This window comes from Pleurodeles waltl, chromosome 5 (assembly GCF_031143425.1).
Source record: "Pleurodeles waltl isolate 20211129_DDA chromosome 5, aPleWal1.hap1.20221129, whole genome shotgun sequence".
Taxonomy (NCBI): domain Eukaryota; kingdom Metazoa; phylum Chordata; class Amphibia; order Caudata; family Salamandridae; genus Pleurodeles; species Pleurodeles waltl.
The window spans coordinates 995,248,787-995,276,144 of NC_090444.1; the positions used below are offsets into that span (position 1 = coordinate 995,248,787).

General features: G+C 47.0%; 1 protein-coding gene across 2 annotated transcripts in view; it reads left to right on the top strand.

The window, feature by feature from the left end:
* ADGB (androglobin) overlaps positions 1 to 27,358 on the top strand; it is an 871,677-nt gene that overhangs the window by 756,348 nt on the left and 87,971 nt on the right. For both annotated transcript variants that reach the window (XM_069235154.1, XM_069235155.1), the window contains exon 32: positions 2,560 to 2,758. In XM_069235154.1, coding sequence (XP_069091255.1) covers positions 2,560 to 2,758 — 199 coding nt within the window. The remainder of the gene's footprint in view (positions 1 to 2,559; positions 2,759 to 27,358) is intronic.

Sequence of the window (27,358 nt, forward strand, 5' to 3'; positions counted from 1 at the left end):
GACTGAACAATTTCTGATTGTAATGCAGCCCTTAGGTCTGGCTGTAAGTAATTACTATAAATTGCTATACATAATGAATCCACACAAATGGCTGAAGACTGGAGCACACAGATGCCAACAGAGAGCTACATGAACAAGTGCCTTGAAACATTAGGATGTTCTGTTGAAAGGTTGGCTGCAGACATTTAATCTATGTGTTGGAGAACTGCTAACATGCAGGTAGAGCTAGTCAACCACAGTGGTGATGTAGCAAGGAGCCTAGCCCGAATAACCAACACTTCTAATTCAGTAATTATGGCAGCAAGGAGAAATTGAGGGAGGCTGAAGAGTGAGTAGTATATCTGCCAGAGTGGAGACAGAAAAGACAAGGCCACATCACATTCATCAAAAAGACAGCTACTGATCAACAAACAGAAATGCAGATAATTTGAGTATTTTCTTAAGGGTAAACAAAGACATGTTATTATTTTGTAACAACAATAGTTTTCCAATCCTGGATTAATCTATTCAGAATTAAACTATTCATATTCAAAGTAATTAGTGAATAAACAGAAAATAAATTGTTTACTAGTCTATACATTTTGTTTGCTCCTTCTTTGAGATTATGTATGTGATGTGTATCTTAAAAGAAATTGTCGATGACGTGCATGCACATCCCTCTGCAGCTCTTGCAGCATAATGTCTTCGCTTGCAGGGTTCATTGGAAGTCTTCTTCGGATGACTAAATTATTCATATTGTCCACGTGGGTACGGTTTACAAAACATTGCTGGATCATATTCCAGGGGATCTCTACTTTTGTGCAGACATCGACATCTGCCTTTGACTAAGCCAAATGTCCACTCTATGACACTACTTGTTTCTTTATGAGCAGCATTGTACCTCTTTTGTCTAAGTGTTCTGAGATTAAAGTATGAAATTGTTGTTCTTAATTGTAATGCATAGGCACTGTCACCTGCAATTTAACAAACGCATTTAAGAAATATTATAAAGATCCAAAATTTAGCACAATGGTTATATTAAAATATTATCTACCCAACAACCATCCGTCTCCAAGTGCTCCCCTTGATAGTCGGTCATATAGTCGAAAGTGTCTAACTGTATAAGAGTCACAAGAACTCCCTAGTTATCAAGCAACTGAGTCTGTGGTCATGTGACATTGCACACTGCTTGTATATTGAATGAATGGTTATTCCATCTATTGTGATACATGTTCGATGTCACAAATTAGAAATTGTCTATTGTCTACACATCGTATCACTTGTGGAAAATGGACTGTAGCAAAGGCTTAGATATTTGTAGGTTTCCAACTCAGCAAGCATATTTGGAAATGCAATATAAGAATTAATTCTTGCCAACATTACATCAAGAAAAATCCTAAAAACCTTGCATGAGGCAGTCTGGGAGATCCCTCCTGTAACTGTAACTGTTTGATGGTAGCTTCCAGATGCTAAAAGGTGTAAGGTACACAGAACCTGAGTGTAGGTAGGAATTGTTCCACTGTGTTGTGTAGGCCTGCATGGTACACAGTCCAATTTATTAATTTAACGAAGAATTACATATTTGCTAAACCCATACGTAACAAAAATCTCATCTGTTTGGTCAAATAGAGAGCTCCTTTGTCTGAACATTCCATCTCTCCTCTTCTATTGGGTTACACGAAGCCACATTCTCCTCACTGCAACACAGATTGGAGCGATCGTGAAAGATAACAATGCATTTTGACCTTCCTTATTATGGGCGAGCGCAAATCGCTCCGTCCCATGCTGTAATCTCTCTTTGGGCTTCCAAACACGCCCTTGTCACATCAGTCACTTTCATTGGTTCGTGGGCTTGCCTTTTAAAATCTGCTTGCTTTCATTTGTTAAAGGCATGCATACGTCATGCCTTTTCCGGTGTTTAGCCCACCTACACAGCACCAGTAAACTACTAAGAACATACGAGGCTCGATGTTTTCAGCATGATTTCCGGACTACTTTATCTGTCTATTTTCCACGCAGCACAATTGCGCTGCATTTTTTTTCTCCTTTTGTGTGACACGAAAAGTCCGGTTAGGAGATTACAACGCTAATAGCTCTAACTCGAGCAAATGCAAGACCCGTTGCATTGAAAATACTTGTTTTACTTGGCACCTGGTTACCACGGACTTCCAATTGATGATATTTTGCACAATAATGTGTTTTGACAAATGTCCTATTTGCAAAACAAAAATGACAATTTGCTATTTTGTAATCTCAATTAGCAATTTGGTATTTTCTATCACAAAAATAAGAGATTTCTAATTATTTGATGTGCAGTTTTAGGAAATTTACCATTAGCAATTATTCGTACATCAACAATACCCTGTTTTCAATCGCAAGTCAGTTTGTGAATGGTTTGTGACTTACTATTTTTGTAAATCAAGTACTTTGTTCCTAGCATAAGGGCTTTGTGCTGAGGTGGAAACAAGCGAACGACTGGCATTTTGAATATTTGAACTGTTAAAGAACTGTATTTTCTCCTTATAGTATTTTCTGTTCATGAGATTGCTAACACATTCTATTTAAATGCATGTTTCATAGGCAGAACAAGCACGCTTGCAGTTTATCAACAAGTACATGTCCAGTGTTTCACCAAAGGATCAAACTGAAACAGAGAAGCCGTCATCGACAGCTGGGGTACAGGATCACATCAAGACTGAGTGGCCTCCAAGTGCAGCAGGACTAAATGATCAAATTGAATCTGAGCAACCTCCAACTGTAACTGGGACAAAGGAAGCAGGTATAGACAGACATACTTTTAACGTGCATGTAGATCCAGCGTGGCACATACACACAACTCAGAGTGCTTCTCAGACAAATAGTCTTGTTTGAGTTCTTTAAGCTTTTTTCAGTTGATGTCCCTTCTAACAGAATTTGTGTCAAAAGTGTGATTGATAATGAATGACTGTTAGCAAATGAGCAGTGTTGGGGTTTACATCAAATAACCCGAACAACCACATGCTTCCTTTAATCAGGCCCTGCTGCAAAATGTCTTTCCACGATCTGACACATAAAATACATTGCAAAAATATTATTCTTATCTAGGACCATATTAGTATAATTTCTAGTTGGGATACTTTCTATCCACTAATAATTTTCTTTATGAAGGGAGTATAAAATCACATTTAATTTAAAACATGGAAATGTTTACTATGCATTACTTTGATACTTGCCCTTCAAATTGAAGCAGTAAAGCACAATTATCAAACCTGGAAACTGTGAGTCCTGCAACATTCCACAATTTCTTCGCTATACCTATTATGGACAAACAAACTTGAACAATAAGGCATTGAAAGATAATAAGGGTCCATCAACAATCAAAACCTGTTTCAAAATCTGTGATTACATGATGGCATCTGTGCACCAACCATAAACAAGCATTTGCAATGCAATGGGTCTCACAATTGCTCGAGTGAGAGCTATTAGCGTTGTAAACTCCTAACTGAACTTTTCTTGCAACATAAATTGAAAATGAAAAATACAAGTTTTGCATGAGCGAACTGATTCACAGCGCTACGGCTGCCACTAGCACCAGTGTGAAGAGACACACAAAAGGAAAAAGAAGTTTGCTCGCAGTTAAACTTATCAGCAAAAATACAACTAGCCATGTAATAGGGGCGATGGCCAAGGCGGTAACAAAACCTCCCCAATGAGGGACAAACCGAAACCTTTTACCATTGTCATCAAAGGATTTTTGAAGGGCAAGCCCACGAACAAGTGCCACTGATGGGCTTGAGGTGGGTGTGGTTAAAAGCCCAGGTACATTCCAACACATCGGAAAAGCAGCTATGCTCAACCTAAAAATGAGACATCCTTTAACTACAATCCAGTGCTTGATTTCTTCTAATGACAGTTACCCTTAACACAAAAATCCAGTTACGCAGCCAATCACATCAGCGTAAAGTGTAATTTCTTTAAATTCTATAACTAAGGCAAGCATTATCTTAGACAAGCACATTTCATCTCATCTCAGCCACTCAACCGTTAAGAACCTCTTTTCAGGGTGTTCAGAAAAAAACGGCTACTGGATTTATACACTGCATGAACATGTGAAACTCTACTAAACAGCCAAAAAAATACGACAAGGTTGCTAATATGTCCATTATTTGACAACGTGGAGTATTAGTTGTGAGGAGAAAGATATGAACTCTCACAAAGTTAGTAATCCACTGTCTTTCAATTTCATAAAAAAATTCTTATCTTTCTTCTGGTAGTCATGGCGCGAAAGCAACAGGCTTTCATAAAAAATGTGAGTAAAGTATTTAAGCAACATCAAAGCAACATCAAAGTCAAGAAATGAAGCAGTAACATCTTTAAACCAATCAAGTGAAACGAAGAAAAATTGTAAAAGTAAAACAAGAAGAAAATCAGATAACGGAATTGGGAGACATGTTCTTAAATTCAAAATGCACCTACAAGAAACAATTGGAAGTTAAAACTCAAGGTTAAGTTGCCACAGAAGAGACTTTCTTGTACAAAAATGAAAAAAACAGCAACTTGATTGTCTGCCTCACATGAGATGGGTAAGGCAGGGGCATAATCAGTTGCCTTGCAGGCTGGTACACTCAAACGCCCCCAGACCTTGAGTATTAGTAGTAGAGGAAGACAGGCTCAGCTATTGTATTCAGCCAAGGCCGAAGCACGAATACTATTTCCCATGGAGCTACCTACTTCTCTCTTCTTGTTCTTTTTCTCCTTAAGTCTACAGGAGGCAGCTAGTCTGACCCTTGAGTAGCACTTGCCATGGTTTTGTTTAAGAGTGTTCAGGATCCAGTGCTTTTTTCCTGTACCTGGGAGGCAGCAACTGGCTCCGCTTTCTACTTGTCTTCTCCAAAATCCATCGGTGTTCTGGATGCTTGGTCGCGAGAAACAAAAGCAACTGTAGTGCCTCAGCAGTGGTTGGTTAAGAGTGCTTAACTGATTCCTAATAAATTCCCCTAGTAAGCCCTCCCCTTCTTTTGTAGACATTCCTCTGACTGAGGGTAAATCTGGTATGCAAGGCACTGTTCTGCAAAATTTCTAAGATGATAGAATATCACTTACAGTACTGGAGCTCTGTAACACTTCTCATTAAATAACAGTAACTTAGTCTTCCAACCAGAAAGAAACCAACCAGACTGATTTTAGATCTAGTTACTCCCATCAAGGTCCTGTTTTAATACACATATACTATTCCTACAGCTAGCTGCTGTCGTTCCTCTGTGCTGGCTTGGCGGTCAGTGCCTTCTTTTTTCTCTGTTGCCCTTATATTCCTATATAACTATGTTTGGATGTTCCTATAATTAATCTCCCCCTCTTTTCCTGCAAGAAATGCTCCATTTTGCAGCTGCACAGAGGGGCATTTTGTTCCACAGATAGATGTCAGTCACACATTCTTGCTGGGCTGCAGAAATATAATTACAGTTACCACAGAAGGTAAGAGGATGACAGATACAGTTTGGATGCAACCCAGCCACAGGTTAAGATGAGTAAGGTTTCTAGAAACCAACCATGTGACATATTTACTAGAATTCTGTGTTCTCGAATGAATGAGACCTTTGATAAATGTCAGACTGTCAGAAAGGTTTTGTATGCCTTTCCTAAACCGAGATATTTAAAAAATGGCTTTTGTTCTTAAAGCAGTCCTTGGTAAAATTGAAAAGTTGTTCCATAAGTGTCCAATAATGGAATCCCCCAGCCTTTTCCTCACTCATTGAATCATTAAAAAGGGGAAGATGAAACCTGCATCCCTGGCCACAGTCAGAGAAATGTATCCAAAGCCATTGCCTCCAAGTATGCTTCCCAGCTGTAAAATCATGGCACCTGAGCGTTAACATTCTTGCAGCTTGATCTACCATGAATCACCCAATAATTGATCTATCCCCTTAAACATGTTTGGATCCAGCTTCTATTCACTTAGGCGTCTTGGCTTTCATTCACCCTAGAATTCATCAGACAAGGATAATTCATTATTTATTAGCTCCACTATTTTGTTTTAAAGCACCCTTCATGCCAGAACACATTACCACTGTACACTTAACAACTGTTACAAGTAGCATGAGAGAAATCATCTACCTTCAGTGCAGTCAACAACCCTTAACATAAACAGTGATGTGCATTGTTTAGTGAGCTGCATATTTGGGAGATATATTTGATACAAAGGAATCTTTAAGTGGTGGTTCAAAGATAGCAGGTTTCTATTCAGACTTGGAAGAGTTATTATTGCAGTGGCAGACCTAGAAAATGATTGGTGATGGGCATGGAATGGTCTAATCCAAGGGCTTTCTGGAAAGACTGTATCTTTCCTTCATGTGCGTTGTTTGTCCTCAAAGATATTAAGTAGCTCTTTAAGGTAAGAGGGGTGTGTTAAACTGCAGAGCCTTGTATGTGATATATTCCAGTCAGAACTTAAAATGTGCCTCTGAAGGAAGTTAATGTAGAGCAGTGAGGATGTGGGAAATGTGGTCATATTTTTAAGAGAAGTCTATACTTGCATTGGTGTGAAAGTTTAGTTTCTACGTGTTGAGCCTGGATTGCGGTACGTCCACCAGAATTGTATTGTCAAACTCTAGTCTAGACACAACCACTGCCCGAGACTCAGTTATGAGCTGATCCAATGTAAAAAAAGAAATATATTCTGCTCTCGCTGAAATGTTATTGTTCAGACAATAATGCCAGAACTCATTTATCAGATCTGTCAACTTCATTGATCTTGTGCCTTCTAATCTGTTTGCATATTGAACTGATAAAACATTTTCCATTTTACCATAACAGATCAGGTACCTAAACCCTTTTCTACAAATGCACCTACTAAGAGTTTGAAGTGATTTATATGTAATATCTCCTGCACCTTTGACTACCATCCTTCTACATTCTCTTCCTCCTTCTGGGCACCTCATCTCACATGCTTACATCTAATTTCAAAATCACATCAAGGTGGGTATCAGAAATTGTGAAGCCATTCCAAGACTCCAAAATGTCTAACCACCAACAAACAAACTACCCACTCAGTTCACTCTACAATGGCAAAACACTTTCATACCAACATCCTTTTCTTAAAACACAACCTTTCAAGTCTTGCTGAGCCCTGTAATGTAATGGACCTCAGGGATGTTCAGTAAGCCACTGCAATGCAGGGATGACCTCATACTTCAGGAGGCCCTCCCAGTATGGCAGAAGCTCAAGGAATGTCTCTGAGATATGGAAGTCTAACCCAAAAATTGTTTGTTACACCACATATGGACCTGTAATCAAAGACATGTGTAAACCTGTCAATCTGATAGAGACTTCTAGCTGCAGATTCCTTACCTTTGAATTTCCCAAGTGTCAGACTGGACCCAGAAACTTCTGCTTGAGCAGTACCCCTAAACGCGCTGTCTGGTGACTTCATAACCTAGTGAGCGCCATCGAGTGGCTTTGTTCGGTTCCGTGTGGCATCGTTGGCGCTGTATGGAATGTCGCAGTCACTTATATAGGAGCCATCCAGGCGTGCAGGCGTCAGTTCTTTTCTTTCTGCGCCAGTTAGTGCCTATCCAGAGAGGTTTTTTTTGGGGCATTTTGTCAAGTATTTTTGAAAGTGTGTTGAGGATGTCACCCACAAAGGTAGGATTCAAGCCATTTGGCACCTATCGCCGCACAATGTCAGTTACGGACCCTCATCCTGTCTGCCTATGATGTTTCGAGTGCAACCATGATTCGGTTGTGCTTGGTCTGCATGGCGTGGTGCCTAAGGCTTTAAGAGATCGGTACATGAAGCTCCTTGCAGCCCAGCAATCAAGGCCATCGAGCGCGACTCCTCGGAGGTCACGGTCCTGGTAGAGGAGAAGGTTGTGGGACCTCCCAAGGAGGCCCAAGTCCTCCTCCTCCCACTTGAGGTGCTCGGGACGGTCGCAGGGAAGAGGCACAAGAAGAAGAAGAAGAAGAAGTCAAGCAGACTTCGACTTCACCTCGTTTGTCGGCCGATGCATCAAGTGTTCTAGGCAAGGTTCCACTGAATCCTTGCCAGGTCAGACTCTGCACCCCCCTCCGGAATCCTTTTGGGCCCTGCAGGGTTGGAGGAGATCCCATCAGGTTCTTTGCCAACGGCTTTGGCCTCAGCTCGGATGTGGGCTCATGTATCTGAACCTGGATCCGGATCGGCACCGGTAGTATACACACAAAGCCATTCAGACACTGATGCTCTTTGCGACGCCGGCGTTCACTGCCATCAAGAGCTCCATTCTGATTTCCAACCTTCCAGAGCCAGAGCGGCATCTCACAACGCCAATTCCGGCACCAACAGTGCCCATGGGTACCAGATCCTTGCCTGAGCATTATTTTCAACAGCCAGGCATGAGAGATGAGTAGGAGGGGTCACTGTACCCTTTAGAGCACCAGTAAGAGCAATCATTGGACTGGTATGAGGAACTAGGAGAGTCCAGTGGACTGGACACATCTCCAGATTCTGGCTTGCTCTCCCCACCCTGCTGTAGCTACAGAGGAGGGAGTTTCATATGCAGTGGTGGTGCGTGGGGCAGTGGAGGTCCTTGACCTCAAACTTCACTCAGTGGCTGTCAAGGACTAACCTCTTGACAAAAGTGTTTCAGCCTGGGGTTTCCACTTCTGAAACCCTTTTGCCTTTTAATGAGGCACTTACTAACGGCTTGCTGGGAACCTGGCCCAGGCCCAGCACAGGGGCTCCTGTAAAGAGGACATTGCCCGCCGCCATGCCCCTGCACTGGATGACCCTAGTTTCCTCAGCCAACATCCCACCCCTGAGAGCTTGGTAGTCCAAGCCTCAACTTCCCATGGTGTGTCCCCTTCCACTCCCCCCAGACAGGGAATCCAAGAGGCTGGACCAACTTGGGAAGATGTATTCTTCCACCAGCCTGGCATTGAGGTTGAACACCTCATGCTTTTTTGGCTGTTTCTCGCACACCTTGTGGGATAGGGTTGTGCAAGTGCTGCCACAGGTCCGGAGGACCGTTCTCTCCAAAGCAGTGAAAGACAGGAGGGACGCAGCAAATTTCACCATTATGTGTGACCTGGATATGACTGACTTGCTGGCTAGAGCGGTTTCATCGATGGTGGCTTCATGACGCCACACCTGACTGAGAGATTCTGGCTTTTCGGGGGATGTCCAGGCAAATCTTATGGACATGCCCTTCAACAGGACTCACTTGTTTGGCGAGAAGGGAGACTCTGTGCTGGAGCACTTTAAGGACTCTCAAGCTACGGCCAAGTACTTGGGACTCTCGGCAACCCCCTCATTCAATGTATGTCTCTCACCCCTTTTGTAACTACAGAAGGGGTATACCACTGCACCAGCCCTATGCCAACCACCATCCTGTGCAAGCTCCTCAAGCCATGCGAAGATGTGGGCACAATGCCTTCTGAATTAGAGGATCTGGAAGCCAGAAATCATCTGCCACCAACACCCTCCAAGCCCTTCTAGTTTGGTTCTGCAGGACCATGGTTGTCCAGTTGGAGGTAGAATTCAGCATTATCTCGTCCACTGGCAGTCCATTATATCGGATGCGTGGGTTCTGCATATCATCCAGAAAGGCTGCGCCCAGCCTTTACAGTCCTTTCCTCTCCCAATACCACTGACACATGAACGGCTGGAGAGGATCACATAATTTTGCTCTGAGAGAGCAATGGTTGTCTTGGCCAAGGGAGCCATGGAAAGGGTTCCATTGTCAGGAGTAGGTAGTGGTTGTTATTCACGCAACTTTCTGATACCTAAAAAGAACAAGGGCCTTCACCCGCTCCTAGACTTACAGACTGTCAATCTCTTCCTCAAGAAGGAGAAAATCAAGATGCTCACTTTGGCTCAGGTCCTGTCTGCCCTAGACCAAAGAGACTGGCTGGTAGCACTGGACTTGCCGAATGCATGTTTCCACATTCCCATCTTGCCTGCCCACAATCATTATCTGCGGTTCAAGGTGGGCCATGAGCACCTTCTGTTCACCATGCTCCCCTTTTGCCTTACCTCTGCCCCTCGGGTGCTCACCAAGCTCCTGGTGATGGTCTGCGCAGGTTAGGGGTTTCAGTCTTCCCCTACCTCTATGGCTGGCTGTTGAAAGTGGGCTCGCTCCAGGCTGTTGTCTTCCACCTCCAGACTACGGCGAACATCCTGCATTCCCTAGGGTTCATAATAAACATGTTGAAGTCACACCTGACTCCCTCGCAGAGCTGTTCTGGACACAGTGCAGTTTCGGGATTATCCTCCTGAGCAGCGAGTCCAGGATATTCAGGCTGTGATGCCGATGTTTCAGCCTCTGTCCTGTGTTTCGGTGGGACTGAATCTGAAGCTGCTGGGCTTCATGGACCCCTGCATCCTGCTGGTGAATCATGCCAGATGGCATATGCGGACTGTGCAGTGGGACGTGAAGTTCCAGTGGGTGCAGCATCAGAACAATCTCTCTGACATGGTCAGGATTTCGGAGGCAACTGCAAAGGACCTGCAGTGGTTAATTATGAACCGTGAATGGGTCAAAGGCAGATTCCTCTCACTTCCCCAGCCAGACCTCACCGTAGCGACAGATGCATCACTCCTGGGATGATGTGGCTATCTGGGAGAGGTGAAGATCAGAGGACTTTGGTCTCCGGCGGAATCCAGACTCCGTATCAACTTGCTGGAGCTCCATGTGATCTGGCTAGTACTGAAATTATTTCTTCCCTCTGTCAAAGGGAAGGTAGTGCAGGTATTCACGGACAAGACCACTGCCATGTGGTACTGCAACAAGCAGGGCTTGGTGGGGTCATGGACCCTTTGTCAAGAGGCCCTGCATCTCTGGGCATGGCTTGAACAGCAGGAATTAATCCTGGTTGTTCAACACCTGATATGGTCTTTGAACGCCAGGGCAGGCAAACTCAGCCTTCGATGCCTAGCAGATCATGAGTGGTGTCTTCATTTGGAGGTCGTGCAAGGTTTCTCTTAGCAGTGGGGAGAGCCTTGGTTAAATCTGTTTGCCTGCAAAGAGAACGCATAATGTCAGCAGTATCAAACGTTGGAGTTTCCAAAACAGCAATCCCTGTGCAACGCTTTTCATCATGAGTGGAGTTCAGGCCCCCTATACTCCTTTCTGCCCATTCCATTTCTGCCCAATGTTCTAAAACAAATCAAGAATGGCTCCAGACTGAGCAAGGAGAGTCTGTTATTGAGAGTTTCTGAAAATGAGCATCAATCCTCCGATGAAGCTGCCATTTCGAGAGGATCTCCTGTCACAGCAGCAGGGGAGGATCCTCCACTCTAACCTATCAACACTAAGCCTTCATGTGTGGAGATTGAGCGGTAGCAGTTGACAACTTTCAACCTTCCTGCTAAAATCTGTAATGTTATTCTGGCAACCAGGCGTTTCTCCACCAAAACAGTATACGCCTGTCGTAAGCAAAACTTTGTAAAATATTTTACAGAGAAGTCTATAGGTCCTTTTTCTGCTTCTCTCTCTCTAATGTTCTTGTTTTCATTCTGTATCTTGCTCAGCAGGGCTCTGCTCTTGGCACTCTTAAGGACTATCTGTCTGCTCTATCCACTTTTCTGCGGCGGCCTGAACAACCCTCTTTATTTAAGTCCCCTATTGTGACTATGGGGGTCATTCTGACCCGGGCGGGAACCGCCAAATGGCCGCTCCGCGGTCAGAAGACCGCGGAGGCCATTCTGACTTTCCCGCTGGGCAGGCGGGCGCCCGCCAAGGGAGCGCCCGCCGGCCCAGCGGGAAAGGCCCTGCAACACAGAGGCCGGCTCCGAATGGAGCCGGCGGTGTTGTAGGGGTGCGACGGGTGCAGTTGCACCCGTCGCGATTTTCACTGTCTGCTATGCAGACAGTGAAAATCATGCTGGGGCCCTGTTATGGGGCCCCTGCACTGCCCATGCCAGTGGCATGGGCAATGCAGGGGCCCCCAGGGGCCCCACGACACCCGTTCCCGCCATCCTGTTCCTGGCGGTCAAAACCACCAGAAACAGGCTGGCGGGAAGGGGGTCGGAATCCCCATGGCGGCGCTGCTTGCGGCGCCGCCATGGAGGTTCAGCCAGCCAGGGGAAATCCGCCGCGGTCAGAATGGGCACTGAAGCACCGCCAGCCTGTTGGCGGTGCTTCCGTTGCCCGCGGCCCTGGCGGTTTTAGACCGCCAGGGTCGGAATGAGGGCCTATGTTTCTTAAATGCTTGTACATATGTTTCTGCCTTGGCTCTTCATTATGCCTCAGTGGGACCTGAATCTGGTTCTTACATTTGTGATGTGTGCTCGATTTGAGCCACTTCATAATTGTCCCCTCAGGCTGCTCACCATCAAAAAAGCCTTTCTTGTGGCCACAACATCTGCGTGGAGGGTGAATGAGTTGCAGGCTTTGTCATCCAAGCCTCCAAATCTCACAGTGTTTCCTGACAAAGTGGTGCTTTGCACCCATGCCTCTTTTTTCCAAAAGGTGAGGACCCCTATTTCATTTGGGGCAAATTGTCACACTGCCCACCTTCTTTGCTCTTTACATCTCTCCAAGGAAGAGGAGTGACTCCACCAGCTGGACCCAAAAAGAGTGTTGTTGTTCTACTTTGATTTGTCAAATGAGCAACAACCGGCCTCATAATCTACGTGAAAAAACAAGTTGCTAAAATCAATCTAAATGGGAAACAAGTCACTGAAACTTCCTACCTCCCAAAGGAACTGTGAATATTCTGGAAACCTGCTGATTAGCGAAAGAGAAATCCTAACCTTTCAAATCTTACCCAATTATTTAACCATTGCTTAGTTGGAGACAGACGTACCATTGAAAATGCCTCTGAAAGCACAGCTTTTCTCTCTCCTTAAGGGAACACTGCTCACTAATATAGCTGAATGGACAGAAAGAAGTATCTTTCTACTGAGAGTGAAAAAATAGCACTGATGACATAGAAACTGTACAAAACTAGGAAAACAATCACCTTGAATTCCTTATGGTATAAACCACTTGATCCAGAATGCATTGCTGTTCATGATTTGTATCCCAAACAGCAACTTTAGAGAAATGGTTAACATTCACTCTTGTTAATGATGGGAAACTTGCATAAGTGGTTGAGAGTAGTCTCAGTCAGAAGCAACCTCACAAAGATGACCACACTGAATCAGTAGTGAATGGGTCCAAAGAAGATAGGGCACAATAGGCTTACAGATCAGGGAAAAAGCAAAGAAACTCTTCTTATGAAGGAAGTAGAATAAGGCAGGAATTGGAACTGTGTCAATAAAATGTCTAATTACCAAATCAGTTATCAATTGACACAGTGCTCTTCTGTAACTGTGCATTTACTGGCTGCAAATTGGTATTTGGTAGAGACTTCTAGTTGCAGAGTCCTTATCTTAGAATTTGCCCCAGGCGTCAGTCTGGATCCGGAGATTTTTCTTCGAGCAATACCCTTGCATGCTGTTATGTGGCATTGGTCGACTCCGTGTCTGTCGTTGGTGTCGTGGATGCCAGATATAACCTTGTGGGTCTATATAGTCGCCTTCTCAACACGCAGACGTCAGTTCTTTTCTTTCCACGCCAACCTATGCGCAGAACCGGAGAGAGCTACCCTTACAGTCGCTTTTTGACTGGCCTTCAACTTTTTGTTGAACTTTTTTAACTTCTGGTGTGTCGAGATGTCATCTCATAAGATCAGCTTCATGCCCTGCGACTTCTGCCACCACATGATGTTGGTGACAGATTAGCATCTAGTGTGTTTGAGGTGCTTGGAGCACCACCACAACCCAAAGTTATGCTCCGACTGCTGGTCCATGAATTCAAAGGCTTTGAGATAGTGGTCCCTAAAGTTGCTCGCGGCCTGGAGTCCTGCTCTGTATCGCATCAGGTCGAGAGGAAGGTCCCAAGACTGCACGCGGAGCCATCAGCACTCCTCCTCACCCCACTCCAAATCATTTGGTCGTTCAGAGGGCGTGGCCACGCGCGTCAAGATGGCGGTCGCACTCTAAGAGTGCTCCGGACCCCTCCGTCATCCGCCCAAATCCACTGCCATACTCGATCCTGCTTTGTCCCAACCGGGACCCGAGGGGTGTCTTGGTGGCCCCCTGACTCCGGGAGCTCAAAAATCCAAAGCTCGGGAGTGCCTGGAGCCTTCGGGGAGCGACGCCGGCCCGGGAACCAGACCATGCCCGAGGCTCCCGGAGCCGCGCATGGGGGCGCCACACCATCCAGCGCGCCCGAGAGGGGGGCCTGGCGGACTACCGCACGTGCGGTCGGCGGCACCGAGATTGGGCGTCTCCGAGGCAGACAGGCCCCGTGGTTCAGCGGACCAGACACCGGGAGCCCGAACACCGGTGCACTGACTCGGGCAGCGCGACCTCAGAAGGTAGGAGGCATAAAGGGACGCGCACTGGAGATCCGCGCCCTTGGAGCCCCGGGAGACAATACTGCGCACCACTAAGTGGTGGAAGACTGGGCCTGCAATCCGGAACCCGGGGCCTGCTGGACTTTAACAGCGAACCGGGGATGTCAGAAGACCATCCACCGGCTCCGCCCCGCAAACTGCGAAGCTCCGAAAATGCACCTGCTCCGGCGCAGGAACGAGAGTGGAGGAGCGATTGGAAGCAGGGGTGACGAATAAACACGACGAGGGCCCTGACCCACGTGGACCCACAAACCGAAGTCCCGAAACCTGCACCCGGGGGGAAATCAGCCCACCGAAGGGTGAGACCGAACTGGCACAATAACAACTCCGTGGGGAACACAGTGGGGCCAGTGGCTCCCCATCGCCTGGGGTCTGCGGAGACTCGGGCCCCGGAGGAAGTTGGCCTTAGAACTACCCTGGGTCAACGCTGTCCCGTGCCTATGGGGGCACCGAAAGCCATGGGCATGCCATGAGGGCGCCAAGATAACAATTGGACTGCTGCCCCGGAAGATTCCGACAATTTAGACGCTTCCATGGCTCCGGACCTGTAGAGGGGTGAGTCCCTTTCCCTACTGACCGAATCCTGGGACACACCACGAGGGGGACAGGTGACCCCACCCCCTCCTGCGGACCCAGTGAAAGACCTTGTTGCCGTCCTCTGCTCGGCCCCTGGCTGGAACCCCCTCCCCGAGGTGGCCACCCCAGGTCAGACCCACCCGGACAAGAGACACGCGGCCCTTGTCATGGATACGCACTGCTCCCTCTAGATCATATCTGCACTTCCTTGGCCCTTCGGACAGCATGGGTAAGGTTAGAGCCGCCAGGCAGGCGCAGCCATCCCAGCAGAGGATCGACCAATTTACCACGCCAACGGTCCCCCGAACCGGAGGTGATGCTCCACTTAATTAACAGACTGCAGACGGGGTCAGTACTATCCTCCTCGCAATTCAGACTTCGCAACAGGCAGTGGAAACCAAGATTGGAGAGGTGAGGGAAGAGATGGGCCTCGTAAGACAAGATCTCAGGAATGCAGTGGGCCGTATTACGGAGGTGGAGAACCGTGTCTCACAGACAGAGGACGACTTGGCTGACCTTAGAACCAAGGTGGCTCAGTTACAGACTCGGACCGGCGAGCTCCACCGCAGAGCAGAAGACGCAGAGAACCGCTCCAGACGCAACAACCTACGCTTTGTGGGCGTCCCGGAGGGCGCGGAGGATGGCAAAGCTACTGAGTTTCTAGAGAACTGGATTAAATCCTGGATGCCGGAGAACTCTCTTTCACCTTGGTTCGCGATTGAAAGAGCGCATAGAGCCCTGGCCCCGCGGCCCCCGAAGACCCATGATAGCGCGCTTTTTCAATTTTAAAGACCGTGATGCGATCCTCAGAGAAGCCAGGCGCTCCCCTAACCTCCTCTGGGACAATCAGAAAATGTTGGTCTTCCCAGACTACACTCGAGAAGTCCAAACCAAACGCCGATCGTATGAGCAGGTGAAACAAAAACTGAGAGCGATGCAGCTCTCCTACATGTTCCTCTTCCCAGCTCGCCTGAAAGTAATCCTTGCCGTCAAGGCGCACTTCTTCGAGTCACCTGAGGAGGCGTGGGACTGGCTGACGGAGGAGGGTATCGGAAACCGAAGGGGTCCAATTGATTCGTCTGGAACCCCCCGGGTGACACACCCGGGCACGCAAGCGATCATGCGGAGAGGTCGGAAGCGCACCAGATTCAGGAAAGGGAGGCTGAAGAACTCTAATGCCCAAACAATCGAGGATAACTATCCGAACCTGGTCCCCACACCGGGGGAGGGACCAATGGTACACCCTGGAGACCAGACCTCGAAAGAAGAGCAATGAGTGGACCGTTTAAGCCAATCTCCCGAACTTGGTTGACACTGGCCCTACATGTACTGAGCTCCTTCTGCAATGGGCCACACCAGCGGAACTAGATGGCGCTCACGTGATTGATGCAATGCACACCCACGACAGCATTACGCCGAGCACCCCAACAACTTTATTACGGGTAGGGGTTTTTCATTAATCAACTGCAACTGATCCGACATACAGGAGGGGTCCACCACTCCACTCGATGGCAGTCTACATGGCTGTGTTGCCCCCGTTGGGCATTAGGGCGACAGATGCTTCAAAGGTAGAAGTATGGGGTGGGGGGGAGTTGGGGAGTTTAAAGCTCATGTTAGGGCTTAGTGAAACGGTTGTGATAAGTTACTATAGCAATACATACACCCGCTGCATAGATCCCTTCCATTCGAGGTGCCTATCTCTGGACCCCTGGTCAGGTCCCCGAATTCCCGTAACGCAATCATGGCACACACGGTCCCCGCACTGACACAGATTCTCTCATGGAACGTTAATGGCCTCCTAGATAAAATCAAAAGATCTGCAGTGTTCAACACCCTGCGCAGGTATGCCCCTTCAGTGGTCCTCTTACAGGAGACCCACCTATTGGGAACCAAGTGCCCTATCCTAGCACAGGGAGGGTTTGACAAAGCTTTCCACGCGGGTTTCTCGAGAGGTTCCAGGGGGGTGGCCATCTTATTCCATCGCTCACTGCCCATAGTGGTTACAGCCACGCAGTCAGACCCACAGGGTAGATTTGTAGCAGTGACCGGTATACCAAACGGGTCACCGATAAATTTCGTATGTGTCTACGCTCCCCCAGCTGGCTTCGACACCTTCTTATCAACTCTCCGCCGGATGATTATAGGCCTCCCACAGGGACTCACACTCTTTGGAGGGGACTTTAATTCAGTCCTGAATCCTAAAGTAGACGTATCCGGACCTATTTCATCTACCCGAGTAGGGAGAGCAACCAAATTAAATGGTTGGATAACAAGCCTAGCCCTGTGTGAGGTATGGAGGACATGGCACCCCAAAACACGACAATACACACACACTTCAGCGGTTCACCACTCTCAGGCAAAAATTGATCTTGTGCTCATGCCCGCCCTGGACGTCCCTAGAGTCACTGGCGCTGAGATATTACCTCGGGGAGTCTCGGATCACTCTCCAGTCCGAATCCGGATAGGAGACATAGCCCCAAATCAACTTCCCATGTGGCGTATGAATGCATGGTACCTACAGAATAACGACTTCACTCTCGAATTAAGGGACCACCTCACCCAGTACTTTGAGCAAAATCTGGGATCCGTACAATCCCCGGGCACAGTCTGGGCGGCATGTAAAGCCACACTTAGAGGCTATGCCAAGTACCGTGTGCGCGCCCGCAAACGGGCACGAGACTTACAGGTGACAACCCTCGAAGCCAGAGCCCTAGCCCTGGAGCAGTCTGAAACTACCGTGGCATCAGCATCTGCTTTGAGGCGTTTAACAGTGATTAGAGAAGAAATAAGACAGCTGGTGTTTGAGGCCGCAAAGCACACATGTAGGGCATCGGCGGCTCGCGTGTATGGATGGGGCGATAAAAATGGCAAACTCCTGCATTGGTTGGCCTCATGGCCACTGGCCGACAGAGTTATCCCAGAGGTCGTGGACGAGGCAGGCTCAATAGCGAAGACCCCTCGGGAAATTGCTATGAGCTTCGCTTCATACTACGCCCAACTATACGCTGAGCGCCCCCGCCCGCAAATTGAAAGGGAATCTCCCCTTCTAGATGACATAATGCTCCCTGGAATCCCACAGGCAACCAAGGAGATCCTGGAGGAACCCATAACCCTGGCCGAAATATCAACGGCCATGTCCGGGCTAGCATCAGGCAAAACTCCTGGGCCGGATGGCTTTCCATCCAAGCTCTATAACAGATGCGGGGACATTTTATGTCCCCATCTACTCAACATGTTTAGCGAAGCAGCAGAAATAGGACGTTTTCCCATAGGAATAGACCAAGCTACAATAGTGGTGATTCCGAAGACCTGCCCGCCAGCGCCCCACCGCTCAGCCTATAGACCCATCTCCCTGCTAAACGCGGAGATTAAAGTGCTCTCAACATTACTGGCTACCAGGCTGAGGGAAGTGCTCCCCTCGCTGATACATCCAGACCAGTGCAGCTTCATGCCCTCACGTAGCACCAGACATTGCATTAGAAGGTTGCATAATGCCCTAGCTCGCCGTGGCACCTTGTCCAGGTCCCCTCTTGACCTCCTACTAATAGACTTTGAAAAAGCCTTTGACACTGTGGATTGGACGTACTTAGAACACGTTTTAAAGAAAAACGGTTTTGGACCCAAATTCCGAAACCGAGTAAAACTGCTTTACTCCAACCCGACAGCTCGTATTCAGGTGAACGGGGTGACATCCGATCCATTACAGATCCGTCGCGGGACCCGCCAGGGTTGCCCCCTATCACCGTTACTCTTCGCCCTGGCAATTGAGCCTCTGGCAAAATTGCTGAGAGAAGACCCACTAATAACAGGCTGGGCATGGCCTGCGGGACCGGAGGACAGGGTGGCACTGTACGCTGACGACCTCCTCCTTTACCTCTCCAACCCGGCAATGAGCGGCCCGCGGGTCCTAGAACTCCTAGAGCTCTTCTCACAAGCCTCGGGGCTTACCCTAAACTCTAGCAAATCCTTACTGATCCCACTACACCCCTCGAGAGACTATGTAAACTGGCAGGAAAACATCCCAATCCGCCGCAATAGTTTTAAATATCTGGGCGTTCACATAGCTCTGCTCCCTGAGCTAGCTTGGGAACTGAATATCACACCGCTCCTTAAAAACTTCAGGAAAGATCTTCAACGCTGGCGGAATTTACCACTCAACACGCTGGGGAGAATAGCTCTATACAAAATGATGGTACTCCCCAGATTCCTATACCAACTACAAAACTTCCCGCACCTAATCCCTCGGAAATGGTTCAACGAAGTCGAGACTATGGCACGCCAATTCCTGTGGCACGGCTCGCGCCCCAAACTAGCTCTAGCCACGTGTCAAAGAAACGTCTATGAAGGGGGACTGGGGATGTCCAACATTCATTTTTACTACCTAGCCATGCGCCTACTGGTGATTAACGACTGGCTAACAGGGGGTTGGACCGACCCCGCGTACAGACTGGAACTTCAGGAGATGGGTTACAACGGGGTTTTCAATGCCCTGTATGGAGGCGTGATTCCACAATCCACCCCAGAGGTGACCAAGCTGGTCTTCACGGGATGGCGCGCAGCACAGAGAGCCACGGGGTGGTGGGATCGCCTAACTCTTCAGACACCTCTCTGGCAGGGGAAATGGCTAAAGGAAGTCTCCACGCTGGAGGGCTTTCGGAAGTGGGACAATATTGGGATAACTACGCTCGGCGACATCTGGGGCAACTCGCACATTCGACCCTATGAGGAGCTTCAGAAAACATACTCTCTACACAACACCCAGTTTCACAAATATCTACAGCTCAGAGATGCTCTACGGGTACACGTACGAGCAGGAGACAGCATCCCAGAGTATAGCCCGCTGGAAGCTAAGATTATGATGGGACACCTAAACAAAGGAGGAACCTCCCAAATATACCGCTCCATCCTCACTAACACATCCCCTCCCCTCGAGGAACTTTGCCGGAAATGGGAGGGCTGGGTGGGTCCCATGGAGGATTTAGACTGGAGAGAGGCACTAATGGCTCCCCGAACACTGGCCATATCCACACGGTTTCAATTGCTACAGACCCTCTACCTACACGCAGCTTACCTTACCCCTAAGAGGCTCCACCGGGCGAGTCTTCGGCCCACAGACGAGTGCCCCCGGTGCTCTCAGCCAGGAGCTGATTTCTTCCACATGGTCTGGGCCTACCCAGTTATAGAGTCATATTGGAGGGCGGTTATAGAGGAGGTTTCCGAAGTACTGCAGTCTACGGTGGAGGTATCCCCGACACCACTTTTACTGGGGGCATTGGGTGAGATAGGACTAAATAGATCGAGTCGTACATTCCTGGGAGTGGCCTGCTTGGTGGCAAAAAGGGACATTATGTCGGAATGGAAGGCCGTAAAAGCGCCGACCCTTAACAAATGGAGACGAGGAGTGGATTGGTGCGCAGGATGCGAAAGACTGGTGTACGAAGCAAGAGGTTGTCCTGAAAAATACAATAGAATATGGGGGAGTTGGGTGGGTCTGTTGGCTGATTGAATAAATTAAGATGGCAGGAAGCTCCATACACCCCCGAAGTAAAAGTCACCCAAGGTCCATGGGGCAGTAACAGCTGAAATCCTTGCTCTGTGTGTGGGAGGGACCGAACATAGGCCACGAAAGGTAGAGAGCAAACTGATCTCCCTCGGACATGGTATCAATAGGGGTCAGCCACCTATTCTAATGTCATAAAGACTGGACCAAAATCTCCAGAATCCTTAAAAACTAAAACTTATTTCAGACCGCATGGAGGCCGTGGGCCTACCAGGTCCCCGGGTCCCACAGGACGAATGAGACAGAGATGGCAGATGCTACATCGTGAAGAGGGTGCTATGGTATTGATATTTGTATTTTTTCTTTTTTTAGGTATTGCTATAATGTATTTTCGTTGTGTATTTCTTTTTTGTTCTTCAAAATAAAATAAAAATCTTTATAAAAAAAAAAAAATCATTTGGTCGTTCAGGTATGCATAAAAACAAATCAAAGAAGCACAAGAGTTCTTTGACTTTTCCCCATCGGTCAGACGACATGATGTGGGAGAAGGAGCGTCCTCACTCTAGGCCTCTGTCTTCGGAACCTGTTATTGGGTCAGCTCTGCTCTTTTTCAAGTTTCTGGGTTGGCTCTGCTCTTTCCCAAGCTGGAGCCACCCGTGCCCAACTAAAGGAATTTTACAAGGCCATGTGCCTCATTTTTGGGTAGTCCAACCCTGTCGGGGAGCCTTCAGGCTCTGTGGGGTTGGAAGATGCCCCTTCGGGTTCTGCTGTGGAGGTTTCTGCCTCAGCTCTGAGGGGCTTTAAGGGATCCGCTTCCATACTCGGACCAGTATCAGTCATACTCTTGCGATCTTCCCCGACGACGGCTCTGCACTTCATGTTCCTGACGTCGCCTTGGGCATGTCGATCCTGACATGTAGCCAGAGCGGTGTTGCTCGATGCTGATTCCGACTTCGGCTTGGACTTTGGTCCCTAGATGGATCCTGACCCTTATTCTTAGGGGGACAAATTCGGTAAGAGGGCTTCCACATCAGAACTCCTTTTGCCCTTCAGTGAGGCCATCACGCATGTCCTTCTGGGGATCGTGTCCAAACCCACCACAGGGGCTACTGTTAATAGGACAATAACTCGCCGCCATAGGCCTGCGCCTATCAACCCGACTTTCTTCACCCAACACCCCACTCCTGAGAGTGTGGTCATCCAAGCCTCAACATCCCATGGCGTGTTCCTTTGTGCTCCTCCAAATAAGGAATGAAAGATGCTGGACTACCTTGAGAAGAAGTTGTTTACTTCCTCCAGACTGGCACTGCAGTCCATAAACACTTGATGTCTTTAGGGCCGTTCCATGCATACTTTATGGGACATGGTCGCGCAAGTGCTGCCATAGGTCCCGGAGGAGGCCCGGGCCATTCTCTCCCAGGCTGTTGCTGATGGTGAGACACAGCCAAGTTCACAATCAGATGTAGGCTGACCAACTCTCTGGGCAGACCGGTTGCTTCGATGGTGGCCCTGAGGTGCCACACCTGGTTACAGACATCTGCCTTTTCAGGGGATGTTCTTTCTACTCTGATGGACATGCCCTTTGATGGCACCTGGCTCTTCTGGGATAAATCAGACTCGGCGCTCAAACGCTTTAAGGAGTCCCTGGCTATGGCCTGGTACTTGGCCTCGCTGTTGCCATTCGCCCCACTTAGTCTACTTTTCCCCCCTGTCATGGCTACGGAAGGGGCATCCAACCACTTCCGTTCCTCGCCAACCACTGCACTGCGCATGTTGTCCAGCCTCTTTGGGGCTGAGGACATGGGATCCAGCATCTGCGTGGATCAGGGAGCCAGTGGTCTAGCCAGTCCACAGCCCACTGTTCAGCTGCAGCCTCCAAACCTTTCTAATTTGGCATTGCCCCACCAGACGGCAGCAGGATTCGCCATCACCTGCCCCACTGGAATACCATCACGTCAGACAGGTGGGTTTTGCAAATAGTCTGATGGGGCTACTCCTTCCCCTTCAAGAATATGCTTCCTGCCATGCCACCATCCTACATTTGGATGATGCAGGAGCACCTGGCACTTCTCCGCAAGGAGGTTACGGCTCTCCTGGCCAAGGGAGTCAAAGAGAGGGTCCCTGTGCCAGAAGCAGGTCACAGTTGTTATTTCTGCTACTTTCTAGTGCCCAAAAAGGACAAGGGCCTCCGCTCTATCGATCAGATAGCAGTTAGGAGCAGGAAGCAGTTTGTATTCCCAGCTAATTATATCGGCTAGAACCTGGACTAAAACCCCGACTATACTAAGTTCTAATCTGAGTTGTACCAGAAGTGACGATTTTAGGTAATAACATTTTCTAAATATATTCCCTCTGCTAATATTTAAAAAAATGACCAAGATTCAATTGCCGTTATGTTCCAGAGCATAGATTATTGTAGGGGGAATATCGGTTTTATCAATTTGGATTAAATAATCAAAGTGCCTTCTTCCCATGGAACAATAAAGGTTCTACCTTGATAGCAGTACTTATTTGCTACTTTCAGCCTTTCTTTCCCCAGTTACCAGGAATATGGCAGAGCTTTTTTTCTTCCCCCTCAAAACTAAGGTTTTTGGAAGACAGTTTTAGCAAGGAGAGGAGAAGAGCATGGTCGCTGTGAGGAGTATAGTTTACAGTGAAATGCGGTATCAAATGTAAGGTTGCACATAAGGTACTCATACAATCAATAATAGAAGAATTAGATGGACCACATTTGGTTACTTTTGCTGAGATATTGGGATCTTTTTGTTCATTTAAAGGGTTAATTTCTCACAACTTAAGTTTTTCCAGAAGAAGTACACCTGTGTATCACTCCAGATATTTTTTTAGAATGAAGCCTTCGGTATATTTCAGCTGTCTTCTGGCTTGGAATACCAATGAGGATCCCAAAAGGGTTAGAGAGTTTTTGCATTAAAGTCTCCTGTGGTTAGAAGACAGGGGAATTTTTTCTTTATCTCTTATTTTATTTGTAGTAGCGAAAAATGTATTTGATAGTACTAATATACTGTGTACCCAGTGGCACACATACATTACAGACTAAAAGAGAGTTACCACAAGTTTGCGAGTGAGATCTTTAGACACTGAAGGCAGTTGGTATCGAGCAACATTTTGTGAGTCTTCCAATCAAACTCCATGGAAAGTAGTATTGCCAAACTCTCTTTAGCATGACCTATATCTGTTGGTACTGGGGGGTAATTAAACACATAAAAAGAATCAACAATTAGGGCTTCTGTTTGCCAGTTTCTTCGAGACAATTTAAGGCTGGGTTGTTGGATTTGAGAATCTTTTTTGTTGATGGAATTTCAAATATCATGGACATTTGTAGTTCGCTGTTTCTGAGAAAATTCACTTGTGACAGTTCCAATGACTGTTTGGGGCCAATGGATTAAGAGAAAAGCTCCCGTCAGACTTGCATTACTCTGGATTTAAGTTTTTCTTTCTGTGACTCTTGCAAAGAGGTATAGAATTGTTTTACACCATCAGAGCTTGATAAAATTACAGTTTACACAGAAGATCCCACCTTCACCTCCATTTGACTGCTTATTTTAACAAGAGAGTCTTTCATGAACGTACAGGGAGTCAGGGCAGGGGCCTTTTATTCTCAGAAAGTGTTGAATGCTGCTTGGGCTCTAGCTGAAGCAGGATTTACCCCTTGCCTTTTGCTAGTGAAATTAGTGGGGTTGATTTGGACATGTGTACCACAAGGAGCTACATTGCCTCTATACTTGATTAGACTGTGAAGTTGTTCATCAAACTTTATCTTTTGCCTACCTTTTTATGAAAACCTTATGATTTGTACTTGCCTTTTATTTCTTCTCTTCTTTCTGGCCTTTTCCTTAATTGGGGAGGCAGAAATGTCATCTTCTGCTTTTTTCGTGCCACTTTGAATTTCCATTAGAGTAGGAACAGGTTTAGGCAACCTAGCCCATTTTTCCTCAGACATGGGGAATACCACCAGTGCACCATCTACTTTGAGCAGAGTGGTGAATCTTGGTCCCCTTCAGGCTCTTGAGGTTGTTCTCTTTTATTTGATTCAAACAAGTTCCAGAATGAATAAATTACAACCTTTTGGATTTTCACATTTTTAGATCTTTCCTTCCACAATGGGATCCCGGTCTAAGAGGCCACATTTTTTCTGTTCTGAGGCGAGTTGCAGACATTCCAAGAAAGGGATAAACTTGATGAGCAGATTTTAAGTAGTTTACTCATCTTCATTCTCAGTGTGAAAAGAGTGACTGATAAGGAATCCAGTATATGATTGGAATTTGAGGAAGTTTTCACCAGGAGTTTTAACACAGAGAACAGAGGGAGTTTTTCCCTGAAGAACAAAGATGTTTTCTGAGGTAGCTATATAGTTTCTGGGCGATTGAATGCTAGCCTTCATGGGGAGCTCCAAGGTGTTTGAGAGGTCTTCCAGTGGAAGGGGACTGCTTTCATGGAGAGCCAGGGTCTTCCAATGGGGAAAAGTGTCATGGATACTATGGATGATCTGTGTTGATTTGATCATTGGATAAAGACTTTATGTAATTGATATCCTTGTTTTTTAGGGTATACTCCATCACCTGTTCTTAGAACCGCAAGCTGAGGTCTCTCCAATGAGTGTTGCTTTCTGGGCATTCTTGGAGTTGTGAAATGTTTGTCAAAGTCAATACACGACTCATGGTGATGTATGCCTTGGCATTGCTTAGCAATAGTGCTGGTGATACAAGAAGTAAGGAAAACGTATAAGGTGTTTTCTTGGTATTGAATGTTAGAATCTATGGCACATTGGATGGACCACCAATATGCAAGATTCTTCACTGCACCGTAGCAGTACTTTTGTAGGTTGGCTCAAGGAGATCTCTCAAAAATTTGCCAGCTCCTTAATTTTTTGATGGTCATGGTTGGTAATTTAAAGGTTTTGACAATCCACAAAATAGGGATGAGACAGGGAAATGGCAACTAAGGGCCAGATGTAGCAACTTTGCAAATTGCGACTTGCAATTTGCGAGTCCGAGCGACTCGCAAATTGCAACTCGCAATTTGCAATGCAGAACGGTGTCTCAGACACAGTCTGCAAGTCGCTATGGGGTCGCAAAGACCCACCTCATTAATATTAATGAGGTGGGTCGCAAATTTCGGCCCCATAGCGACTATGGGCACTCACGGATATGGAGGCCTGCTGTAGTCAGCAGACCTCCATGTCCCTGACTGCTTTTAAATAAAGCAGTTTTTTTTTTCAAGTGTAGCCCGTTTTCCTTAAAGGAAAACGAGCTGCACTTTAAAAAAAAAACGAAACCTTTTGTTTCGGAATTTTTTCAGGGCAGGTAGTGGTCCCTTGGACCACTACCTGCCCTGAAAAAATAATTTGGGGTCCAGTCACAAAGGGGAAGGGGTCCAATGGGGACCCCTTCCCGTTTGCGAGTGGGTTACCATCCACTTCAAGTGGATGATAACTGCGACTCCATTTGCGACCGGAGTTGCATACCACTCCGACTCGCAAATAGGAAGGGAACACCACTTCCTATTTGCGACTCTGAAATGCATTTTGCGAGTCGGTCCCGACTCGCAAAATGCATTTCTGCATAGCAAACTCAGGTTTGCGACTCGCAAACGGCGATTTTCGCTGTTTGCGACTCGCAAACCGTTTGCTACATCTGGCCCTAAGTTCCTCTGAAAGATATACTGCTGCCCAAACTTGCGTTAAAGGGGGGGCACCAAAATCTGCTTGTCTATTGAGTTGTTTGTTGACTCATACAACCACAAACTTGCTGTAAATGATATGCTGAAATCTAATTTGAGCCGAAGCAGAGTAGTCACCTTTAGGCAGCTGGTGCACCACAAGTTGCACCATGTGCTGCCTCCACCACCTCTCTCCCTGTGCAACGGCAGTCCAAGCCATTTTTCCCACTAGTGAAGCGCTCAACATTCTACCAGGAGTGGGTCAGACTTGACCCTCCATGTTCTCCCTCCCAGCCCCACCAGTTCACCAGCAACAAGTTTGTGTTTGGATTCACTGCCCGGTTCTGCCCCACTTCTTTTATGGTACCTGTCTCTCCACTGAGGCTGTAACTGGGCACCTTGGAGAACTTCAGCAGGCCACCAGAGGTAGTAGAGAACGCAAGTCAAGCAGGACAGAAAAATGACAGGAGAGAGGGTCTGTTAGCTCCTCAAGAGTGGCAGCACAGGTAGAGCAGACTGACTGGCTAGCAGGAGAGGGAACGGGCACGAGCGCGCACAGCCTCTTCCATGGTGAGGTCACGTAGATCACCAAGTTCATTTATGTGTCTTGCTCTCCTTGCATCACCTTGCTGGTTTCACAGGGTAACCGTATCAAACCTTCAACTAAATAAAATAGACCATATTTTCCTTGTCATTAAATATACCATAATAGCAAGAGCTAACCAGAATCCTTTCATCTGTCAAATAAATAAAAAATCAACATCAGTACAACAAAGTTGTTGCTGTTTATCTTTTGCATTGTTTAACAGTGATATGGCCTAGCCAGTTGGTGGTAGTGAATCCCTCTCATGAGATTTTAGTCACTCCTGATACCTGATAATGAAAGGTCAGCATGCCGACCATCAAGTTGCCTGCAAGCATGCCTGGTATATGTCCATGATCCATAACATTGCCACCCACGAAAGGCAGTATGGTTACAGAAGAGTTGAATTTTGAAAGTTCTCCCAAAGAATAGTGAAAACTGGAAAAATACCTGTATTATTAGGGTTGCGCTAGAGGAGCTCATTATGGATTTAAGGCGACAACTGGTTTCTTTAGTAAAGTATGTAAACCAAGTACAGTAACTCATTTAAGCACACTACTTCCAGCCCAATTGAGTCTCCAAACCAGTAGTCTCAGCATTTGCAAAACATTTAAAACATATACTAGTAAGTTCAGCAACATACACATTTCACATCAAAAGTAAAGGAAAATCTGATCGAGACT